This window comes from Ictidomys tridecemlineatus, chromosome 8, assembly GCF_052094955.1.
Source record: "Ictidomys tridecemlineatus isolate mIctTri1 chromosome 8, mIctTri1.hap1, whole genome shotgun sequence".
In the NCBI taxonomy this organism is placed as follows: domain Eukaryota; kingdom Metazoa; phylum Chordata; class Mammalia; order Rodentia; family Sciuridae; genus Ictidomys; species Ictidomys tridecemlineatus.
The window spans coordinates 115409149-115428650 of record NC_135484.1 but is presented as its reverse complement, the minus strand read 5'-3'; the positions used below and the strand labels follow the sequence as shown (position 1 = coordinate 115428650).

At 43.0% G+C, this 19502-nt stretch overlaps 2 protein-coding genes across 10 annotated transcripts in view; both read left to right on the top strand.

Moving 5' to 3' along the window:
• Positions 1-4205, top strand: part of Scube3 (signal peptide, CUB domain and EGF like domain containing 3) — a 35959-nt gene extending 31754 nt beyond the window's left edge. For all 5 annotated transcript variants that reach the window (XM_078020151.1, XM_078020149.1, XM_078020150.1 and 2 more), the window contains one exon: positions 249-4205. In XM_078020151.1, the coding sequence (XP_077876277.1) occupies positions 249-398 (150 nt within the window). In that variant the 3' untranslated portion in view covers positions 399-4205. The remainder of the gene's footprint in view (positions 1-248) is intronic.
• Positions 4206-10228: 6023 nt separating this feature from the next.
• The window catches only part of Znf76 (zinc finger protein 76), a 34661-nt gene continuing 25387 nt past the window's right edge, over positions 10229-19502 (top strand). Inside the window, exon 1 of one of the 5 annotated variants that reach the window (XM_040282524.2) lies at positions 10229-10383. The gene's annotated coding sequence lies outside the window, so the exon portion shown is untranslated. Of the gene's footprint in view, positions 10498-12847; positions 12941-19502 lie in introns of those variants that run through there. The other 4 variants (XM_021721996.3, XM_040282523.2, XM_005318777.5 and 1 more) reach the window with 4 other exon arrangements.

Here is a 19502-nt window from a genome sequence, read left to right as displayed (position 1 = left end):
GCCAAAGTTGTGAGCAAAAGAGAGGCGTCAGGATGGTTCCACTGATTGGAGACTGAGGCTGAAGCTGCCACTGACTGAGTTGGGGGATTCTAAAGCAGCAGATGGTGGGGAAGGGAGTCCGCAGCTCATCTCTGGATGTTCAATGTGAGATGCATCAGATGTGGGAGGGGCTGCCGAGTTGAGGCTGGCTATTCTTCTTCCCCACCCGTGACACTGAGGCTCACGTTGCCACCTACCATCCTCTGCAGGACAAGAAGCTCATCAAAGCCTTCTTTGAGGTGCTGGCCCACCCCCAGAACTACTTCAAGTACACAGAGAAACACAAGGAGATGCTGCCAAAATCCTTCATCAAGCTGCTTCGCTCCAAAGTTTCCAGCTTCCTGAGGCCCTACAAATAGTGCCTATAGTCTAGAGACCCAGGTTTTTTAGCTCCCAGACTCCTTAACCCTCAGAGCCGGCAGCCCCTACCCTCAGACAAGGAACTCTCTCCTCTTTTTGGAGGAAAGTATCACTATACAGACCAGGCACTCTCCCTTTCTTTCTAGTTTCCTTCTCTCTCTCTCTCTCTCACTCACTCACTACTGGCTTCTCTCTTCCTACATGCTCACTGGAAAAGCCATCCAGTGCTGGCTGTATTCCCCAGAGGGGCGAAGGGACAGCACTGCCCCCTCCCCTGTCCATTTTACCAGTTTACATCCCTGGTCAGCTTGGAAGGGTGCTAAAAGCCCACTAAGGAAGTGGGTCTACTAGAGAATGGGGAGGGGAAAGAGGGACTTCTGCCATTACAAGGTTGTGCCTTGCTAATCAGGAGCCAAAATGTCCCCTGGCTGGGTTCCCCAGGGTGACTTTTAACAGCCCAGAGTCCTGCCAAAGAAGCCTTTGACCTACCAACTTAATGCCAGCACCAGTCCGCTGAGGCACACAGTTGGCGCCCTGGCCACCCACACAGTTGGCTTTCTTGTCTATACAGCTCCTCTTTCTTCCCCTACATGTCTGACTGGGGTTGACTCCATAAGCGTTTACAAATGGCCCACACCACTGGGCTGGTGGACACCGGCTGACTGAGGGAAGCAGCAGGCATTACCAAGTATGTCTTAATGTGCTGCTGTGGCTCTTGAGAGAAAGACTATAGCTCTGCAGGACAGGAAGCAGGTTTTAAAGCATTGCCAAAAGAAAACAGAAAAGAATCTGTATCATGTAAAGGACTAGACTACAGCACAATTGGAAGCCAGCCTCCAACACTAATCCCTTTTCTCACTTGTCCTCCCTGGCCCAGCCATACCCTTGCCTGCCCAAGTGCTCCCTGGGGGAGCCTTACTCCCCTTCTAAGTGTTGTACTTAAAGAAATTGAGCTGTTGACCCCAGTCAGCCTGGGCCTTGCCCCATCGCTGTCTTTCCCTTGTAGCCCCAGGTGGCTTGTGGGCTCCACCAAAGAGGACCCCACTCTGCAGCCAGCCTGGAGCCACCTACCTCTGGCCTCAGGCTGTGGGCAGCAAGAGGAATGTGTGCACTTGGCGAGCCTCCTGCCCACCCTGTCCATATCTAATAAGTGCAATCATTTTGAGTCTTTCTGTGTTGTCTAGAGGGAGGGATTTTGTTTTCTGTTTTTGTTTCTCTTTCCTCGATTAGAGCAAACCCTATTTATAGCTGCCCATGAGAGAGGAGTATATGTTTGGAATGGAAGAGTATCAGTTTTGAATCTCATGAACCTTGAGTCCTGGAGCATCTGATCTGTCTGTTCTACCAGTGGCCACCCAGACCTCTAGAGCCCTCAGCTGGGCTAACCCAGGGCTATAGCTCGGAGGCATTTGATGTGTAGGACAGTAATTTGGGGGACTAGATGAAGCAGGAAGGAGAGGGACATGTTTTTTAAACTAGTCCTGCTGTCTTTATATCTCTCCATGGATTCAGCATGGACCTCATGATTGGAGAGGCCGATGGAATTGGTCAGAGATTCTCTACCCCAAGTCGGGAAAACCTCCATCCTTTCCCTGTCTTCATGTCTTGCCCTGGTGTGTACATGGAAGAGGACCAGGACAAATCCCAGGGAAAGGGCCAAGTCAGGCTCCTGAGTTACCCTGGCCATTTCCCTCTTAGAGTTGACTTCAAGCCTGTTTCAAACTACTGTTTTTCAAAAGGATGAAGAATAAAATCTATGCCCAAGCCTAGACCCTGCACACACTCCACCCTTAATCCAATTATGGCCTGTAAAATTATTTTCGATTGTTTTCTAGTTCCCTCAAAGCTGTAGTCCTAGTCAGTTAAAGGTTACCAATTGACTCCTCTGGTCCAGTTCTAGGTGACTGTCCCAGGCTACTGTTCCCCCAGGAGACCCAACACTAAATAAAGGAGCCCGACAGTCCTCATCAGTAGCATTCACTACCCAAACAAGCCTTAGCAGTAGATGGCCAGTGGCACAACTAGATCCCCTGACATCAGTAGTCAACACCACAGCCCGTAGGGATGGGTCTAAGAGGACTATTGTGAAGATGTTAAGATGTTAAATGAGTACGAGTACATCTACTCAGAGGAAATGGTCATTTAGTAGGAATGTTTACTTCTCAGGAAGTGCCATGAAAACTACTTGAATCAACTTTGACCATCCTAATTCTCCACCACAAGCTAGGATAACTTTCTGATTCTTTTCCTACCATTTTGCTTCTGTTGGAAAGCCAAACAGTGAAGGTGCTTTCCAATTTATGTCTTCAGGATCTGGCTTCTCCTTGATCCCTTCCTTTCCTGTCTATCATACACACACATAAACACACTTCTTCCAATCATTTATTTCATGGTTTATGAGACCTGCAAATGAGTTCCACAGTATGGAAAGTGTAGACCACTAGGCCTCTTTAACTGATATCAAGACAGATCTTGGTGATCAGGTAAAGATTTGTATTGTCCACTAAATTTAATTTAGGTCATCCTAGTTGGGAATTAAGAATCCAGGCAAAGCTGCTGCTGAAACTAGAGAGGAACGAACTAGCCCTGGGGCTCAAACTAGGGATTAAGTGGACCTAAAGAGGAGTCAACACTCAGGGACTCTCTAGGGCTTTACAGGTCAGACATTTAAAGAGGTTTTTACCAGTGGAAGAACATGGGAGATGGTGTACATAGGAATTCTTTATGAAGTGACCCAAAGGCCTCCCTGCAGGATGGGGTGCTTATAGGGCCACAGAACTGTGAAGCTTCATTCATCTTGGTACCAAGCCTGCCCCGATCTTCGTCTGGCAAAGGGAAGCCATTTTGATGAGAGCTCCAAGCACCAAGTGATGTGTATCAGAAAAGCACTTAGATCCTCAGCAGCGCTGCAGCTCCTCTTCACTTCTCCGCCTCTGGGTATTACCAAGCCAGGCCCGTCCGGAAGCCTGAGGGAATTCTCAGAGTCTAGAGAAAATATCTCAAAACCTGGACTTGAGCACCCTGGGCCTAAAAATCCCAAAGTCTTGACACTGAGCTGTGATTGCTTTGGTTTGGCAGTTGGAGGTGGTAGAGACTCAGATTTGTTACTGCAAGTTTCGCAGTATAGTCCTGGTCTTTTGTGTTGTCCATATTGCATGTTTGAGGTGACTCTGGACGGGATTAGGAGGTCAGTCGTATCTCAACACGTCAAAAAACGTTATGGAGCATTCAAATATTTATATTTGCTGCTTAACCTCAATATGACAGCCTTAAACTAGGGAAACAAAGTATACTGACCATAAGCAGAAAATGTTCTTTCTTACATATAGTAAGAGCAAAGTGGAAGCAAGCAACAGCAAGGATATTTTAAAATCTGACCTGTCTCAAAGGTAGCATACCCTGTCTTTGGGCCATTATTTGGATTAGGAATCCTTTAAGAAACTATATGATTAGATGGAATAAAACCCAGTTCTGTTATCAGCTTATCTAGACAATACAGATTGTAGCAGTCTGAACAACTAAGAACTTTGTTCTTCTATGTGAGCTGAACTGAAGTTTCAAAGAATAATCGTTAATAATCATGTGGGAGGCTTTTTTTTAATGCAGAAGAAATCTCAAAATATTGTATTTATATCTGCCTTCCACTGCTGCCGATAAAACATCTCCTACACAATCAACAATAAACAGCAAATGATGCAGTTCATAGAGTATTTTGCACTTGGGGAAAAATATGTATCTGAAGTTGTAAAAAGAAATGTTTGGATTTTGTACTGTCTTTTTTATTATTATTAAAATACTAAATGAAACTCCTTAGCCTGGCATCTGTTCCTGTATCTCAATAGCTTATTCTAGAGCTGGAAAAAGGCTTGAGGAGGGCTGGGGATATAGCTCAAGTGGTAACGTGCTCTCCTGGCATACACGGGGCACTGGGTTCGATCCTGAGCACCACATAAAATAAAATAAAGATGTTATGTCCACCAAAAACTGAAAAAAAAAAAAAAAAAGGCTTGAGGAGACAAAGTAACTTCTGACAGAAGACTTACCCGAATTTGGGTAAGTCTTTATCTTATTCCTATTGATTTTAGAATATAAATAGGCTTGTCTCCTGTCTATCTTTTAAAAGTATCAAGAATTACCTCCATCAGCCATGGTGGTGCATGTCTATGATCCCAGCAATTTGAGAGGCTGAGGCAGAAGTATTGCAAGTTTGAGGCCATCCTCAGCAACTTAGTGAGGTCTTGTCTCAAAATTAAAAACAAAAATTTTTAAAGGGCCTGGGGATGTAGTACAGTAGTAGAGCATCCCTGGGTTCAATCCCCAGTATTGCAAAAACAAAAACCAGTTATCTCCTGAGGGGGAATATAGGGAGTGAGGGAAATTTTAGACTACTGTTCCTTCTCACCACAATATAATCCACAAAAGCTGTCCAGGCCACAGGTGGCTCAGACTCTCTCCTAGTTAGGATAGCTCACCTCTAGCACAGAACATCATTCAACAGTGGTTTTGTTATTGTCTATTTTTGTTTGTTTGGTAAGCTTTTGGTACTGAGGATTGAACCCAAGGGTGCTTTACCACTGTGCTATATATCCCTAGTCTTTTTTTTTTTTCCTTTGAGATGGCTTCACTAAGTTGCTGCGTGAGATTGGTCTTAAATCTGTGATCCTCCTGCCTCAGCTTCCTGAGTCTCTAGGATTACAGGTGTGGGGCACTGTGCCTCGTTCAACAATACACTCTGGCCACCAAAGGGAATTTTGAAATACAGATTATTTAGCCATTCCATCATCACTACTCCTACAGGGCATGGGAAAGCAATCTCCAATTTTTTACACATGAACAATCTTATTTTCTAGCTTAGAAATAATACGTAAAATTAATGCAAATATACAACTCCATAACATGAAATTTTACTGGATTTAATATTTACATTATATAGCCATTTAAGAGTAGGACTTGCTGAAGCTGGGTATGGTGGCACACACCTGTAATCCCAGCTATTTGGGAGGCTGAGGCAGGAAAATTGCAAGTTTGAGGCCAGCCTGGGAGTTCATTTCACAATTGCTGAGCTACTATTATATGCCAAACAGTGAGTGTATAACTACCATAGCTTGATAATAGTAGCCACACTCATGTAATTTTCTAACTTACATTCCCACATAGATTTCCAAAATAGGAAAGGATCTAGTCCACTTGGTGGCTGTGAGTATAAATGCACTGGCATTCTAATTTATAATGTTAACCTTCTATGAGTCTGATTTAGTGTGACAAAATCTTTGTATGAAATGACAAAATCACATTTTTCACTGAAAGCTGATCATCACACTGTACCCTCCTGGAGCCATCCTCTTTGATGTCTCCATAAACCTACTTCAATAACACCAGGCCTTCCTTCTTACTTCCTGGGACACTTGCACTGGTGCTCCAGAATAAGGTATAGCCATTGGAGTATGGGTCGGCCTATACTGATAAGATTTTAAAGTGGGGTACATGAAGACAGGAATTCTTTCCAAGGGTATGCGAAGACTTTACAAGTGATATCTGCGCAAGGAAATCAGTCTGAGGAAAATTTTTAGGGAATAAATTTTCATGTGAAATCTTAACTTTCATATGAAATCTTTCCTAAAACCAACGTGAGAGCCAGTCACCGTATTCATGCACACGTTTTCACCATAGTCCTTATTCCACTCTGCAAAAGCATACCCCTCGCCTCCAGTGAATACATGGTCCAGGGTGTAAAAACTGGAGAGTTCGGAGGAAGGGGTTGTTTTCCCCTTCCTACTAAAATATTCTCATTACAATCAGGCCTCCTCTATTTCATCTTTTTTTGGGGGGTACTGGGGATGGAAACTTGGGGCACTCAAACACTGAGCCATATCCACAGCCCTTTTTTGTATTTATTTATTTTTTCAATTAAAATTTTTTTTTAGTTATAGGTGGACACAATATCTTTATTTTATATTTATGTGGTGCTGAGGATCAAACCCAGTGCCTCACGCATGCTAGGCGAGCGCTCTACCTCTGAGCCACACCCCAGCCCCCTGTATTTTGAGACAGGGTCTCACTGAGGTGCTGAGGGCCTTGCTAAGTTTCTGAGGCTAGCTTTGAATTCCAAATCCTCCTGCCTCAGCTTCCTGAGCTGCTGGGCTCACAGGCATGCATCACCACACCCAGCTTCATCTTACAAAATGTTTACTATATTCTATCTCCTACTACCAAAGAATGAAATTGTTTGCTAGCTTCTCAGTCCATTAATTCTTAGCAAATCTTTTTTTAAACACATAAGAAAAAGTTCGATCATGAAGTCTCATAAAATTACTGCAGTTATTTCTGGTTTTTAGACATGATTAATTCATTATTCCCAAAAGTTGAATATCAGAGTTTGACACAAGCAGACCCACCCATTTACCCAAGGGATATATCTCATTTCTCAAAACTGATGGATATAGCTGTATATTATATGGCATTATTCCAAATGATATAATGAGAAACAGTGCTGTTTTGTTTTTACCATTTTTGTTAATATTAGCTCTCTATAAATTTAATATTGACTATTTTGAGCAACCTATTTTATAAGCAATAGTTAATAATTTCCCAGTAATTTTATAATACTATTCAAAATAATTATAAACACATTTATTCAAATTAAAGAATAAAGTCAGATGTTTTCCTGACAGACAGTAAATCTAATTTGATTGACTGATTTGAAATGAAGACTGGTTTTGCCAATTACACAAATGGCAGGTGTTTTGTTGTTGTTTTGTGTCTTTTTTTGATGCCAGGGATTGAACCCAAGGGTGCTTAAAAACTGAGCCACATCCCCAGACCACTTTATTTTTCATTTTGAGATAGGGCCTTCCTAAGTTGCTTAGGACTTCACTAATTTGCTGAAGCTGGCTTTGAACTTGTGATCCTCCTTTCTCAGTGTCCTGAGCCACTGCGCCCAGCTGAGATGTTTTTTTATACAGAAGGAGCTGAATCTGCACTACAGAAATTTTAACAGAAAGATTCTGAAAACATGTAATGATAAAAGAATTTTATCAAAAAATATGTATTGAAAAAGGAGTATGGATAAGTCAGATGTTTTCTTGATAGACAGTAAGTCTAATTTGATTGACCAATTTAAAATGAAGATTGGTTTTGCCAATTACACAAATGGCAGGTATTTTGTTGTTATTGTTTTTGTCTTTTTGTTGTTGTTGTTTAAATGGATAAATGTTTGGATAAATGTTTAACAACATTCATCCGAGTGAAAAGGTTAACAGATAAAATGATTTTTAATAAACTAAAACTGAGATTCTAATAACTAGATAATAAATCCTTTTGCAAGATCAGTGGTTTCCAATTCTTTGCTTTTAATAAAATTAAAGGAATATTTTTGACAATATTTGATAATAGATCTCATTGTGATTGTTGGCATATAATTTAGAAGTTCAAAGACTTGAGGAATATCATTGTAACAAATCTCTTTATTTTCCAATTTTGTGAACAAGGTTTCTCAACACTAAGTCTATTAAAAAAAGAGAGAGAGAGAGAATTGATGTCTTACCTTATATCTTCCTATCATTGAATAATATTCATCCATGATACCTGAGCTACTTGGGTAGAAACACTAAATTTCTCATTAAGAGGTGTATCCTCAATAAAAATTTTAATTATTTATATAGTTTAGTAATACAGTAATTATGGGAAATGAAGGAGGAATATGAGAATGGAACCATACAAAATTTCTGCTAGAGAATTTTTTTCTTGTTGTTATTGTTTTTTGTGGAACCCAGGAGCTCTCTACAGATGTGCACCACCATGCCCAACTATTTTTTTTAAATCTCTGAGGAACACTAGCCCTCTATGTTGTCGGTGGCTAGGGGAACAGAACTGCTAGAAATGATATTCAGTACTCTTCTCCAAAATATCTTCCTCGCCAGTTCCCTTCAGGACCTGAAATTTCTCATTATTAGAATCATTACTTCAGGCAGGGCCCTGGGAAGATCCTGTTTTTTGTTAAATATATGATGGGAGAGGTAATCAGCCAAGAGATTAGGCTCTACAAGGAATCTAACAAAGGACAGATGTATTTTTAATATGGAAAAAGGTGGTGGGGGACAAACTTGGATACATTCTAGTTCTATTCCCGTTGTATTTCTACTCAACAATCCAAGCTGGAAAAGGAGCTACTTATATACTCTCTGTATTATGAAAAATCACTTCTCAAACCTCCAACAAAAAGGAACAGAAAGAGGACATCATAGTGGTCAGGCTATTTCTTTCTTTATATACTAGGAAATCTACAAAGGATTAATTATTAACCATAGAAATGGCCCATCAGTTGTCACTCACTGACATGAAAATGGTGAAAATTCTAGTCCCAGTTCTGCCTCTGGAAATGCTGTGCCAAAACAAACAAGATAGGAACAGGGGAAGGCTTTTCAGTTAAGTTCTTCAGACAGAAGAGGAAGTTTAAACAGGACCTCTGTGCCCCTTCCCCAAGCATCTTTAACTGTTAAGAAGCCCCAAGCCCAATATTTTGTAAATGTTTCAAATTTACTTACTTAAAATTATTTTTACCATGCCCTACTGAAATTCTAATGACTTGGTAGGCTGAGGCAGGAGGATCGCAAATTCGAGGCCAGCTTCAGCATCCTGTCCCTGTCTCGGGGCAAAAAAAATAAAAGGTCTGGGAATGTAGGTTATTGGTAGAGCCACTTGTGTTCAAATCCCAGTCCTGTTTAAAAAAAAAAAAAAAGCAACAAAAAAAACATTTAGAGCCTGAGGAGATATAGATATATATTCTCTACATGTATAATTCCTCCAGGCTCCCAGTTACTCTGAAGAGGCAAGCTACCAGTTCTTTAATCCCCTGTGTTGTTTTTGTTTTGGTTTTGGGGGTTGAACCCTGGGTGCTCTATCTCCCTGGGTACTACATCTCCAGTCCTATTTTCTATTTTGAGACAAGGTCTCGCTAAGTTGCTAAGGTTGGCCTCGAACTTGCGATCCTCCAGCCTCAGCCTACAAGTAGCTAGGATTGCAGGTGTGCGCCACGGCGCCGGCTCCCCCCTTATTCACTTACTCGCTTTACGGAAAGCTCGCTTCCATTTCATTTTCCCTCAGGTTTCCGAAAATGCCCCATTCGCATCCCCTCCTTGCTTGGAGGGCAAAAGAGCAAAAGGGGCTGGGTTCTGTTCACCCCACTGCAAGCCTACCAGGGGTGCAGCTGGTGTTGAGGCTGGGAGCGGAGTTGACCCAGGAATGGGAGTGCGACAACCCGAGGGCCATCGAGGCACGGTGCCTAAGGAGATGCCTTACCACTCAAAGTCGTCCTTTTCGATAACAATCTATTAATACCTGCAGTTGGTTCCTTTAGGGGGTTGGCTCCAAGGTTCAGTAAGCAATGCCTGCGGACTGCGCACGTCAAGCGCCCCAGGACCGTAGGGCGCGGTTCTTGCTGAGGGCGCGCCGCCGCGGCCTGGAGGCAGCCCCGTGCCGGCGGTGGACCCGCGGGAACCCCCCTTACAACCTGCCCGCCGTTAGCCGCCACCGACTCCAGACGCGCACCTTCTTGCCCGCACGCCGCGTGAGACGTGAGAGCGGGAAGCCCTCCAGGCCTCCCTCCCGGCTCCAGCCTCAGGCCTCAGGTAGACTGAGCCCTAGAGCGGCCAGGTAGCAGTCCCGATTGCTATAGCGACCGTGGGCTCCGAGCCTCGCCGGGGCCCTGACCCGGCGTGGTGACGTCACCACGCCCTCCCCGGGCGCTCGGCTCCGCAGGCCTGCGTCACCCCAGCCGGTGCGGGCGGGGCTCCGAGGGCCTCGGTTCGGAGCCGGGTTGCCGGGGCTCCAGGGGCCCCGGAACCGGGATAAGTAGACGGCCACCGCGGCGGAGGGGGGGCGGGGTGGAGCGTGCCCTGTATTTTCTATACGGGTTCCGGGGCCCGGTAAAGGCGCGCCGAGAGCGGAGGAAAGTGCGGCGGCCCTGGAACCTGGATATCGCGCGAGGCAAGCCGCGCGCGGGCGGGCGGGCTATGGCGCAGGCGGGTTGCGGGGCCGGCGCTGGTGGCGGGGCCCGGTGCATGGCGGTCTGTCGGCGGAGTCGCCCTCGGGGGCTGTCAGGTTGGTGGCTGTGGGGAGACTGGGTCCACCATGACCAAGGTGGGAGGCTGGGCGGGCGCAGGGCCCTGGGAAGATCCCGAGCCCGTCGTGCCCACCCTCCTCGGGCCCTAACCCGGCGGCCGGGCCACTGGACGGCGGTCTGGCCCCTCCTCCACCTAGGGTCCCTGCCCCTCCATTCCCACCTGCGACTCCTCCCCCATGACTCCCAAACCCCACCCAGTGACAGTGCCCGCCTCCCACCTCTGTGACCCCCACACCCCACCCACTGACCCCAAACCTGACCAGGTGATCCTTCATTCTTATTCATATAGTGCTAACCTCAGTACTTCTCAGAGACCCACCAACCCAGTAACTCACAGGGCCCCAAGATCCCCACATCCCTCCTTGGTGACCCCCAACCTTCCCCAGACTGCCCTGTGTTCCCCTACAAACTTAGTGACTCCTCTCAAACCACTGTAACCACTTGTAAAATCATACACCAATAATTTCCCACCCACTCATCTATGTAACCTTCAGTCTGCCCTGTTACCCCGTGATTCTCAGTTACATGCTCTCCTTTCGTCCTAAAATCACCCTGCTGGCAACCCTCTCTGCGCCCTCAGCCCTCCAGTGTCAATCAGCACATGACCTACAAGTGTCCCAGCACAGTTGTGTTGAGGAGAATATAGAGCTGAATATGAAGTAGCAATAATTGGAGGCATCAGAAAATTCTGGATTGAGTGTGTGGACTTGGTTCAAGTCCCCATTCTGCCACTGCTGTGCTTTGGGAACCTGGGAGAAGTCCCTTCTTCCCTCTGGGCCTCAGTATTGTAATGAGGTTGGGCTAGATGATCTCAGAGTTTCCTTCCAACTGTGTAATTCTGCAGTTCTCAGTGAAGATAATTGTTTGCAATCATTTCTGTACCCTAGAAGCTTGGTCTTATAAGCTCACCCCATGGTCCACTTGCTTTATGAATCTTCCCCCTTGTTCCCATGACCCTGTACACTCTTAATTGCCCATACTCATTCCTCTTGATTAGGGCCAATTAGTTGACTTATTTACAAAGCAGTATAGCTGAGAGCTTCAGCTTGGGGCATTGATGTCATAAATCTAGCTTCTGGTCTAACTGGAGTTAAGCTATGGAACTTTTGGCATACCATTTAGTTAGTCTGAATCTTTAGTGTCCACTTCTACTAAGTGATAGTAGTGACTGAGCGACACATGCACTTGGCACCATGCCTTTCACATGGGTAACCTTTATGTTTAAGTTCTTGTTTTTTTGTGGTGCTGGGGATTGAACGCATGGCCCTGTGCATGTGAGGCAAGCACTCTACCAACTGAGCTATATCCCCAGCCCAAGTTCTTGTTTTTACTGAGGAGCACCCATAGGTCTTACTCTGTCCTGGGTGCTAAGGGTTCAGCAATGACCATGTAATCTATACCTTGCACTACTCCTGACATCTTGGAATCCCCATCCTCTTCTCATCTCTGCTAAGTCCCTCTCACTACTGTTTTTTTTAACCCTTGTATTTCCTTAATAGTAATTGGCTTATTGAGCACCTACTGTTAACAATCTTTGTATGTATAAAAGTTAAATATACCTATCAATAAGCCCAGTAGGTAATTATTATTATATTCACCATTTCCTGTCCCTTTTCCTTTTTGGGGGGGATTTGGTTTTAAAGAAATACACCTGAAACTCATACCACTAATAGCAGAATGGGGATTTAAACCCAGTCTTCAAAAAACCCATTTACACCATTATAGAGCTCTCTTATCTATAGTTCTTAAACTCAACATCAACTCATTCCGAGTCCTCTAGGGTTTCTATTACCCTTTGCTCCCTAGTTTGGTGACTTTCTCCTCCTATTGTTCATGGCTTTTGGCCCCTTTTGCCCTAAAACCCTTGTACCTTATGTGGAAGGGAAAATGTCTTTTAGGTTCATGACTAAGGCCTCTATAACAAAAGATTAACAAGAGAAAAGCATACAAGTTTATTTAATATAACTTTTTTACATGGCTCGGGACCTTCAATAAGGAAATGCATACCCAAAGAAAAAGTTAAACCTGTGTATTTTTGTGCTTCCTTTGATGAAAGGTGGGAAGTTGTGGAGAAAGAGTGTGATCTAATGGTAACAAACCAGGGAAACAGAAAGCCCTGTTTGTTCAAGTTCTTCTCTGTGACCCTGTGCCTTCAAAAACAGGACAGTCCTTTGGGTTTAGGGAAAACACCTATCACATGAGGCTCTTATGACTTGCTTCAGGAGGGAAAGCCAGGAGAAGGTGAGACATTTTCTCAAATTGCCATATTTTGGGGTAGCATGTCCTGAACCTAATTAACATGAACACCTCTCCACATCCTTTGCTCAGCTATAGGTCCTTGGAGTTCCCAGCCCTCACCCCCTGATCTCACCCAGAAGTGTCTCCAAGCTCACTGATGCTTTATCCCCAATCTTCATCCTGGTAGGTCTCTTACCCCCAGAAATCCATGTGTCCATATATATTAAGACTCTATCCCAGTCTTTCTTCCTATGATCCCTTCCTGCTTTTAGTCTCAATGTTCTACCTCCTCTCCCCACTTGTGCCATCCTTAGCCATATCCAATTCCCTGGAACTTTCACCTAGAGACTTTCTGATATGCCCAGCTTCAGTGAAATGAGCCCTTTCCATCCCAACGTGAATCCATCCTTCCATCCTAAAATCCTTTCCCTTTACACCCTGTCCAGTATCCCAGTCTCATGGTGTCCTCCCTCATTTTCATCTGTGATCACCTTTTTAAACTGAAATTGTCTTTCACCTTCCCTCTCCCTGTCTTTCTCACAGTGCTCTCCTTTCTCTTCTCTTTTTTGTCTCCCTAATAATCCTCTCCTCACCATCTTGATAACAAATTTCTTATAGTGTAAATCTCCTTCCCACCCCAATCCTGCCCTTTTCACTCTCTTGTACATCTAACCTCAGGGCCATGTGAAACCCTTATGCTCTCAGCCCTCCTTTCTTCACATAAAACCTCATCAGCCTTTTTGGTTTACCCAAAGTGGGAAATATATATATTTTTCCCACCCTCCTCTGACAACTTTTGATGGCTTCTGATAGTCGGTCATCAAGATCTTGGTCTTTTAGGTAGCAAGGAGAGAACCATGAGAAATCCTGTAGAGTAGCTCTAGCGTGTCTCCTGAACACACTCCCACTGTCCTGTCCTATTTATGAAGCTGCTAGCTGTATGTTCCCTCAGGGTAGAATGCTTTGAGTGTCGGCCTCCCTGGTATTGAATTAGCCCCATTGTTCTCCAATCCCTTGGCAGAACTTTCCACTTCCCTCCCACTAGAAGCTGGATGGTGAGTAGCAACTGTGACATTAAAGATCTACATCCCAAAGTCTATATTCTGTGTGGGTCACCAAATTCCCAGGTCCCCTATAACATATTTACAGGCTGTACAGCAATAAATATAGACAGGTTTATGCCCTGAGGGCTACAAATTCTGTAGGTGGATTAAAAAGAGGAATTTTTGCCCTTGGTTTGTTTCATCTTTCTTAAGGCAAAGAACATATCTGCCTTATATTTTAGTTATTTGTGTACTGCTCTTTCTTGCCGCCCTGTGATTTCCTTTAGAACAAAGGCTGGGTTTTTTTTATCTTCTGGCATCTTAATAGTGCCTCTCATATTTAGAAGATAATCAGTAAATACTTATTGGATTAAATTAACTCAGAAGTTCAAACAAGTGCAAACAAGTAAAAACAGATTGTACCTAAGTTTTGTGGCCACAACCCACTTCTCCAAAGCCTTCCAAGCAAGATAATGGGTGAGCCCTTTGATTTAGATAGTCTGGAATTTAGCCATAACTTTTTTAGTCATTGTTCTTCTGGGGGAATAGGTGCTTTACTTTTTTTAAAATATATTTTTAGTTATACATGGGCACAATATCTTTATCTTATTTAATTTTTTTTATGTGGTGCTGAGGATTGAACCCTGTGCGAGGGGTTCAATATGTGCGAGGCAAGCGCTCTACCACAGAGCCACAACCCCAGCCCCGGTGCTTTACTTTTTAATTTTAATTTTATTTATTGTTTTAGCTTTACTTCTGGGAAGACTAGAGAGGTTGGTTGGTAGTTTTATTATTATAAAACTAATACACCAGTAAAAAGGTCAGAGGATGTCTTACATAGACTTGTTCTTAATAAAACAGCTAGGTGAAATATTTAACGGGAGGACAGAGACAATAAGAGAATAAAGGAAACCAAGCTGGCAAATGTTGGATACTGTTGAAGTTTAGTAATGGGTTCAAGAAGTTCATTATACTATTTTTTTCTGCTTTTGTGAATGTTACAAATCATAATAAAGTTTTGGGAGGGCAGTTAGATGAACAAGTACAAATTTAGAAAACACCTCAAAGCAAATGAGCTGCTATTACTCTTATCAATAGGTAGTACTATTATCTAGATTAAGTAATATATTTAGTTCTATCTCTGACCTCTTCCATTTATGAGATATGAGGAAGCTAAATTTAAAAATTAGAACTCTTGCTGGACATGGCAGCACATGCCTATAATCCCAACTACTCAGGAGGCTGAAGGAGAAGGATGGCAAGTTTGAGGCCAGCCTGGGCAACTTAGCAAGACTCTGTCTCAAAATAAAAAGGGCTGGAAATGTATCTCAGTGGTAAAGCATCCCTGGGTTCAATCCCAGAACCACAGATATAGATAGATAGATAGATAGATAGATAGATAGATAGATAGATAAAATAAACAAGTGAAATATATATTTAGAAAATTAACCAGAAAAGAGAGTGTGCCAAGAGTATGCGTATTATAATTTTGCAGGGGGAGTGTATTATAATTTTAATAGAATGGCCTCAGAACATCTTGCTTTAAAAAAAGTGGCATTTGAGCAAAGACATGTAAGAAATTGGGCAGTGAGCTGTTTATTCCCGTTAGGGTAAATAGCAAACTCAAAGGCTATGAGGAAGGATTGTATCTGGTATATTTGAAAAACATGAAGAAGCTGGCCAATATGGCTACAGTAGGATCAGAGAGGGGAAGCAGGGCTGGGGTTGTGGCTCAGCAGTAGAGCACTCACCTCCCATGTGCAAGACCCTGAGTTCGATCCTCAGCACCACATAAAAATAAATAAGTGAAATGAAGTTATTGTATTCAACTACAACTAAAAAAAAGAGAGGGGAAGCATCAGGAGATGTTGTGATGGAAATGGATTGGGGGTGCTGGGTCTTGACAGGCCACTGGCTTTTGTTGTGAATTATAAGTGACATGTGAGCCATTAAAGGAGTCTCAGTAGCTAAGTGACACCATTAAAGGAGTCTCAGTAGCTAAGTGACTTACATTTTGGAAAGATCATTCTGGCTGCTCTGCTGAGAACAACCTGTAATGGGGCTTATGAGGGAAAGGGTTGAAGGGGCTACTGCAGTGGTCCAGACAAGAAGCTGGTGGTTCACATCCAAAGTTAAGCAATAAAAGAGCAAAAAGCAGTTGGATTCTGGACTCACTCTGTAAGAGGAGCAGCTGAAATTTGCTGATAGACTGGATACAACAAATGAAGAAGATGTTGAGGATGACTCACATATTTTTTTGCCTGAGCAACTACAGAGTGAAATTCCCATTTACTGAAATGGGGGGGGGGCTTAGAAGGGGACAGATTGTGAGAAGGAGGAGATAAGTAGTTCCCTGTTGAATATGTCACATCTGAGATGTTTTTTGAACATCAAAGAGTTGTTGATAAGCAGCTGGATATACAAGTACATTGGACCCTAGTAAGTAATCTGTTTTTAGTACCAAGCAAGAGACAAGAGTATGGTGGGAAGAGCACTGGCAGTTTAGGTGTCAGGCTGAGCTCTGCTTCCAGGTAACCGTGCGATCCTTTGAGACTCCTCCAGTAGTGCTGGCCTCTTCATCTGCCAAATGACTGCTTTAGACTAGAAATGAGCAGTCTCCTCATCCCTTCCTATTGTGAGAGTTGAGTAAGTAATTGTTTAGAGTAAATGAGATAATATATTTGAGAGCATTTTGAAAACTGCTGAGCTCTACATGGAGTAGTGGTATTCGTAGTAATAATAAGAGTCCTTCCTTTATTCAGTAAAGTTATAGCCAGGGCATGCCTGCCATTTGCTGGGGAATGTGCTGCACGAGGATATGATGATGGAGATGAATCTGTGCCCTGATGGACATACAGACAAGCCCCCTCTGGTATAGCTTCACTGCTAAATGCAGAGGGAACATAGAAATGGAGTGTCAAGAGTATGCGTATTATAATTTTGCAGGGGGAGAGTATTGTAATTTTAAATAGAATGTGACAGTAGCCAGGTAAAGCTTATTCTTGAACTGAGTCTGGGAGGAAACAATGAATGGGGCATGCTAGAGACAGGTAGAATGGTATTACCAGGTGAGCAAAAGTGGTCAGCCTAGGAGCCAGGGATATAACTCAGTGATGGAGTACTTACCTGTTATGTACAAGGCTTGGGTTCGATCCCCAGCACTCCCTACCAAAAAAAAGAAAAGAAACAAAAAAGCAACCAGTGGTCAGCCATCCAGGGCTAGGAAGAGTTGGGAATGGTAAATATGGCTGGGAAGGGATAGGCTGGTGGGCTTCAGTTCCTTCCCCACTTCATTCATTCGCTCGACATTTAGTTCTTTTCTAGGAGCTTCTGTTAAGAAGTTCATAGTTTTATAATAAATAAAATCTGGTCTCCAAAGTTTTGGTTAGATCTAATTCACAATAAGTAGAACTGAATCATGATTCAAAGTTGAACTAAATTCAGCTGTGTAAACAAATGGTATTAATCATTTGTATCTGTGGATATAATCTTTGTTAGGTGCTAATTAAGCCAAAAGGCATGCTCTCCAGGAACTTAAGTTATAATCAGTATGACAGAAAGTAAGAGTGTATTATTTCCCCCTAAGAATCAGGTGTCAAGGAAAACACATACTGTGGCAACATGCTCCTTGATTTGCATCTGGAAGTTGTCCTTCTGACACTTACATGATTATATGGTAGTGTACCCCCTTATCCACAGGGATCAGTTCTAAGACCCCCAGTGGATGCAATTTTTCTTCCTATAAATATATGCACAAGGGCTGGGGTTGTGGCTCAGTGGTAGAGTGCTTGCCTCGCACGGGTGAAGTAGTGGGTTTGATCCTCAGCACCACATAAAAATAAATTAATAAAGATATTGTGTTCATATACAACTAAAAATTTTTTTAACTATATATGCAGAAATTTAATATATTATCTTTCTTAACTAAACATTATCATACACTGTGACCTTACGTTTTGCAGTTTGAGATGCAACAGAAAAACTAGCAAGAATTTCTTTTTCTTTCTTGATAATTTCAAGGGTGAAAAATTTGTTCTTACCATAGATCTTAATTTTTTTTTCTGGAACTGGGGGTACTATAGCTCAGTGGTAAAGCAGTTGTCCAGCATCTGCAGGTCCTGGGTTCAATCCCCAGCACTGGGGGAAAAGTTTTCTTATTAAGCTAAAAACTTTCACCTTTTTCACTTAAAGGAGGCACTTTATGACTTCTCTGCATATTTGAATTGGAAGGTCAGTACTCTTGCACCCTGGGGCTGTTACTAACATAAGGATTTCTTCAGCGCAAGCACTGCATTACCAAGACAGTAGATCTGATAACTGAGATGGCCACCATATGACTAATGAAAGGGTAGCATATACATGTACAGTGTGGATGCTCTGGACGAAAGGATAATCTATGTCCCAGGTAGAATAGAGCAGGATGGTGTGGATTTCATCACACAGCATGCAATTCAAACATTATAAGAAAATTGACATTTGGAGTTGGGGTTATGGCTCAGTGGTAGAGTGCTTGCATATCTATGTGTGAGACACTGGGTTTGATTTTCAGCACTGCATATCAGTAAATAAAGGTCCATTGACAACGAAAAAATATTTAAAAATTGTTTTTAATTAATATTTTCAGGGCTGGGGATGTGGCTCAAGCGGTAGCGCACTCGCCTGGCATGCGTGCGGCCCGGGTTCGATCCTCAGCACCACATACCAACAAAGATGTTGTGTCCGCCGAGAACTAAAAAATAAATATTAAAACTTCTCTCTTTCTCTCACTCTCTCTCCTCTCTCACTCTCTCTTTAAAAAAAAAAAAATATTTTCATACCAGGATTGACTAGGAAACTGAGGTTTCAGAAAGGAAAACCTATAAGGGGCACCCTACTCTACTGTGAAGCAAGTCTCTTTGACCAGGTAAACAAGAATATGAGATAGAGCTCATCCTGATTGATAGGTCATACACAAGATTAGTTTAGAGTGTATGGAATCATCCTCTACTACTTACTGAAATGGGAGATTTTGTCCTGGCGAGTGGAAAAAACAAAAGCAAAAACATATTTGAGTTGGGAAAACAAAACAAAAACAAAAACAGATACAAATCTAAGTGTAGCTAAAGCCATCATCTTTTTTTTTTTGAGAATTTTTTAATATTTATTTTCTAGTTTTCAGCAGACACAACATCTCTGTTTGTATGTGGTGCTGGATCGAACCCGGGCTGCACACATGCCAGGCGATCGCACTACCACTTGAGCCACATCCCCAGCCCATAAAGCCATCATCTTTAACTAAGGGCCTTAACCTGTTTTGGGTGCTGTTTCCTAAAACTACAAACAAATCTCTGACCCTGGCAGTTATCAGTCAAGCTATAGAAACTTGAAAGTGTCATGAATCCTATGCAGGTGTTTGTTTTGCTGATAGAAGCACAGAAAGATCTGTGGTGTTGGGTAGGTTTTTCAAAGCTTCATGGCCTGTAAGACCGTCACCAAAGTCAGAGTGCCTCTTCTAGTGCCTCTGGTTTAACACCCCCAGAGCTTACCCTCCAGTGAATTGTTCATCTCTGATCTTACTGTATAATTGTTCATTTGTAGGAATTCCCTGTTTTAGTGTGGTTGATAAAGTATGAGATCCAAATAATTAAGAGAAGAACAACGTTATTGGTGTCCCTTGAGATTGTAGAGCTACCCTGAGGCTTGGATTCAGGGGATGTAGCAAG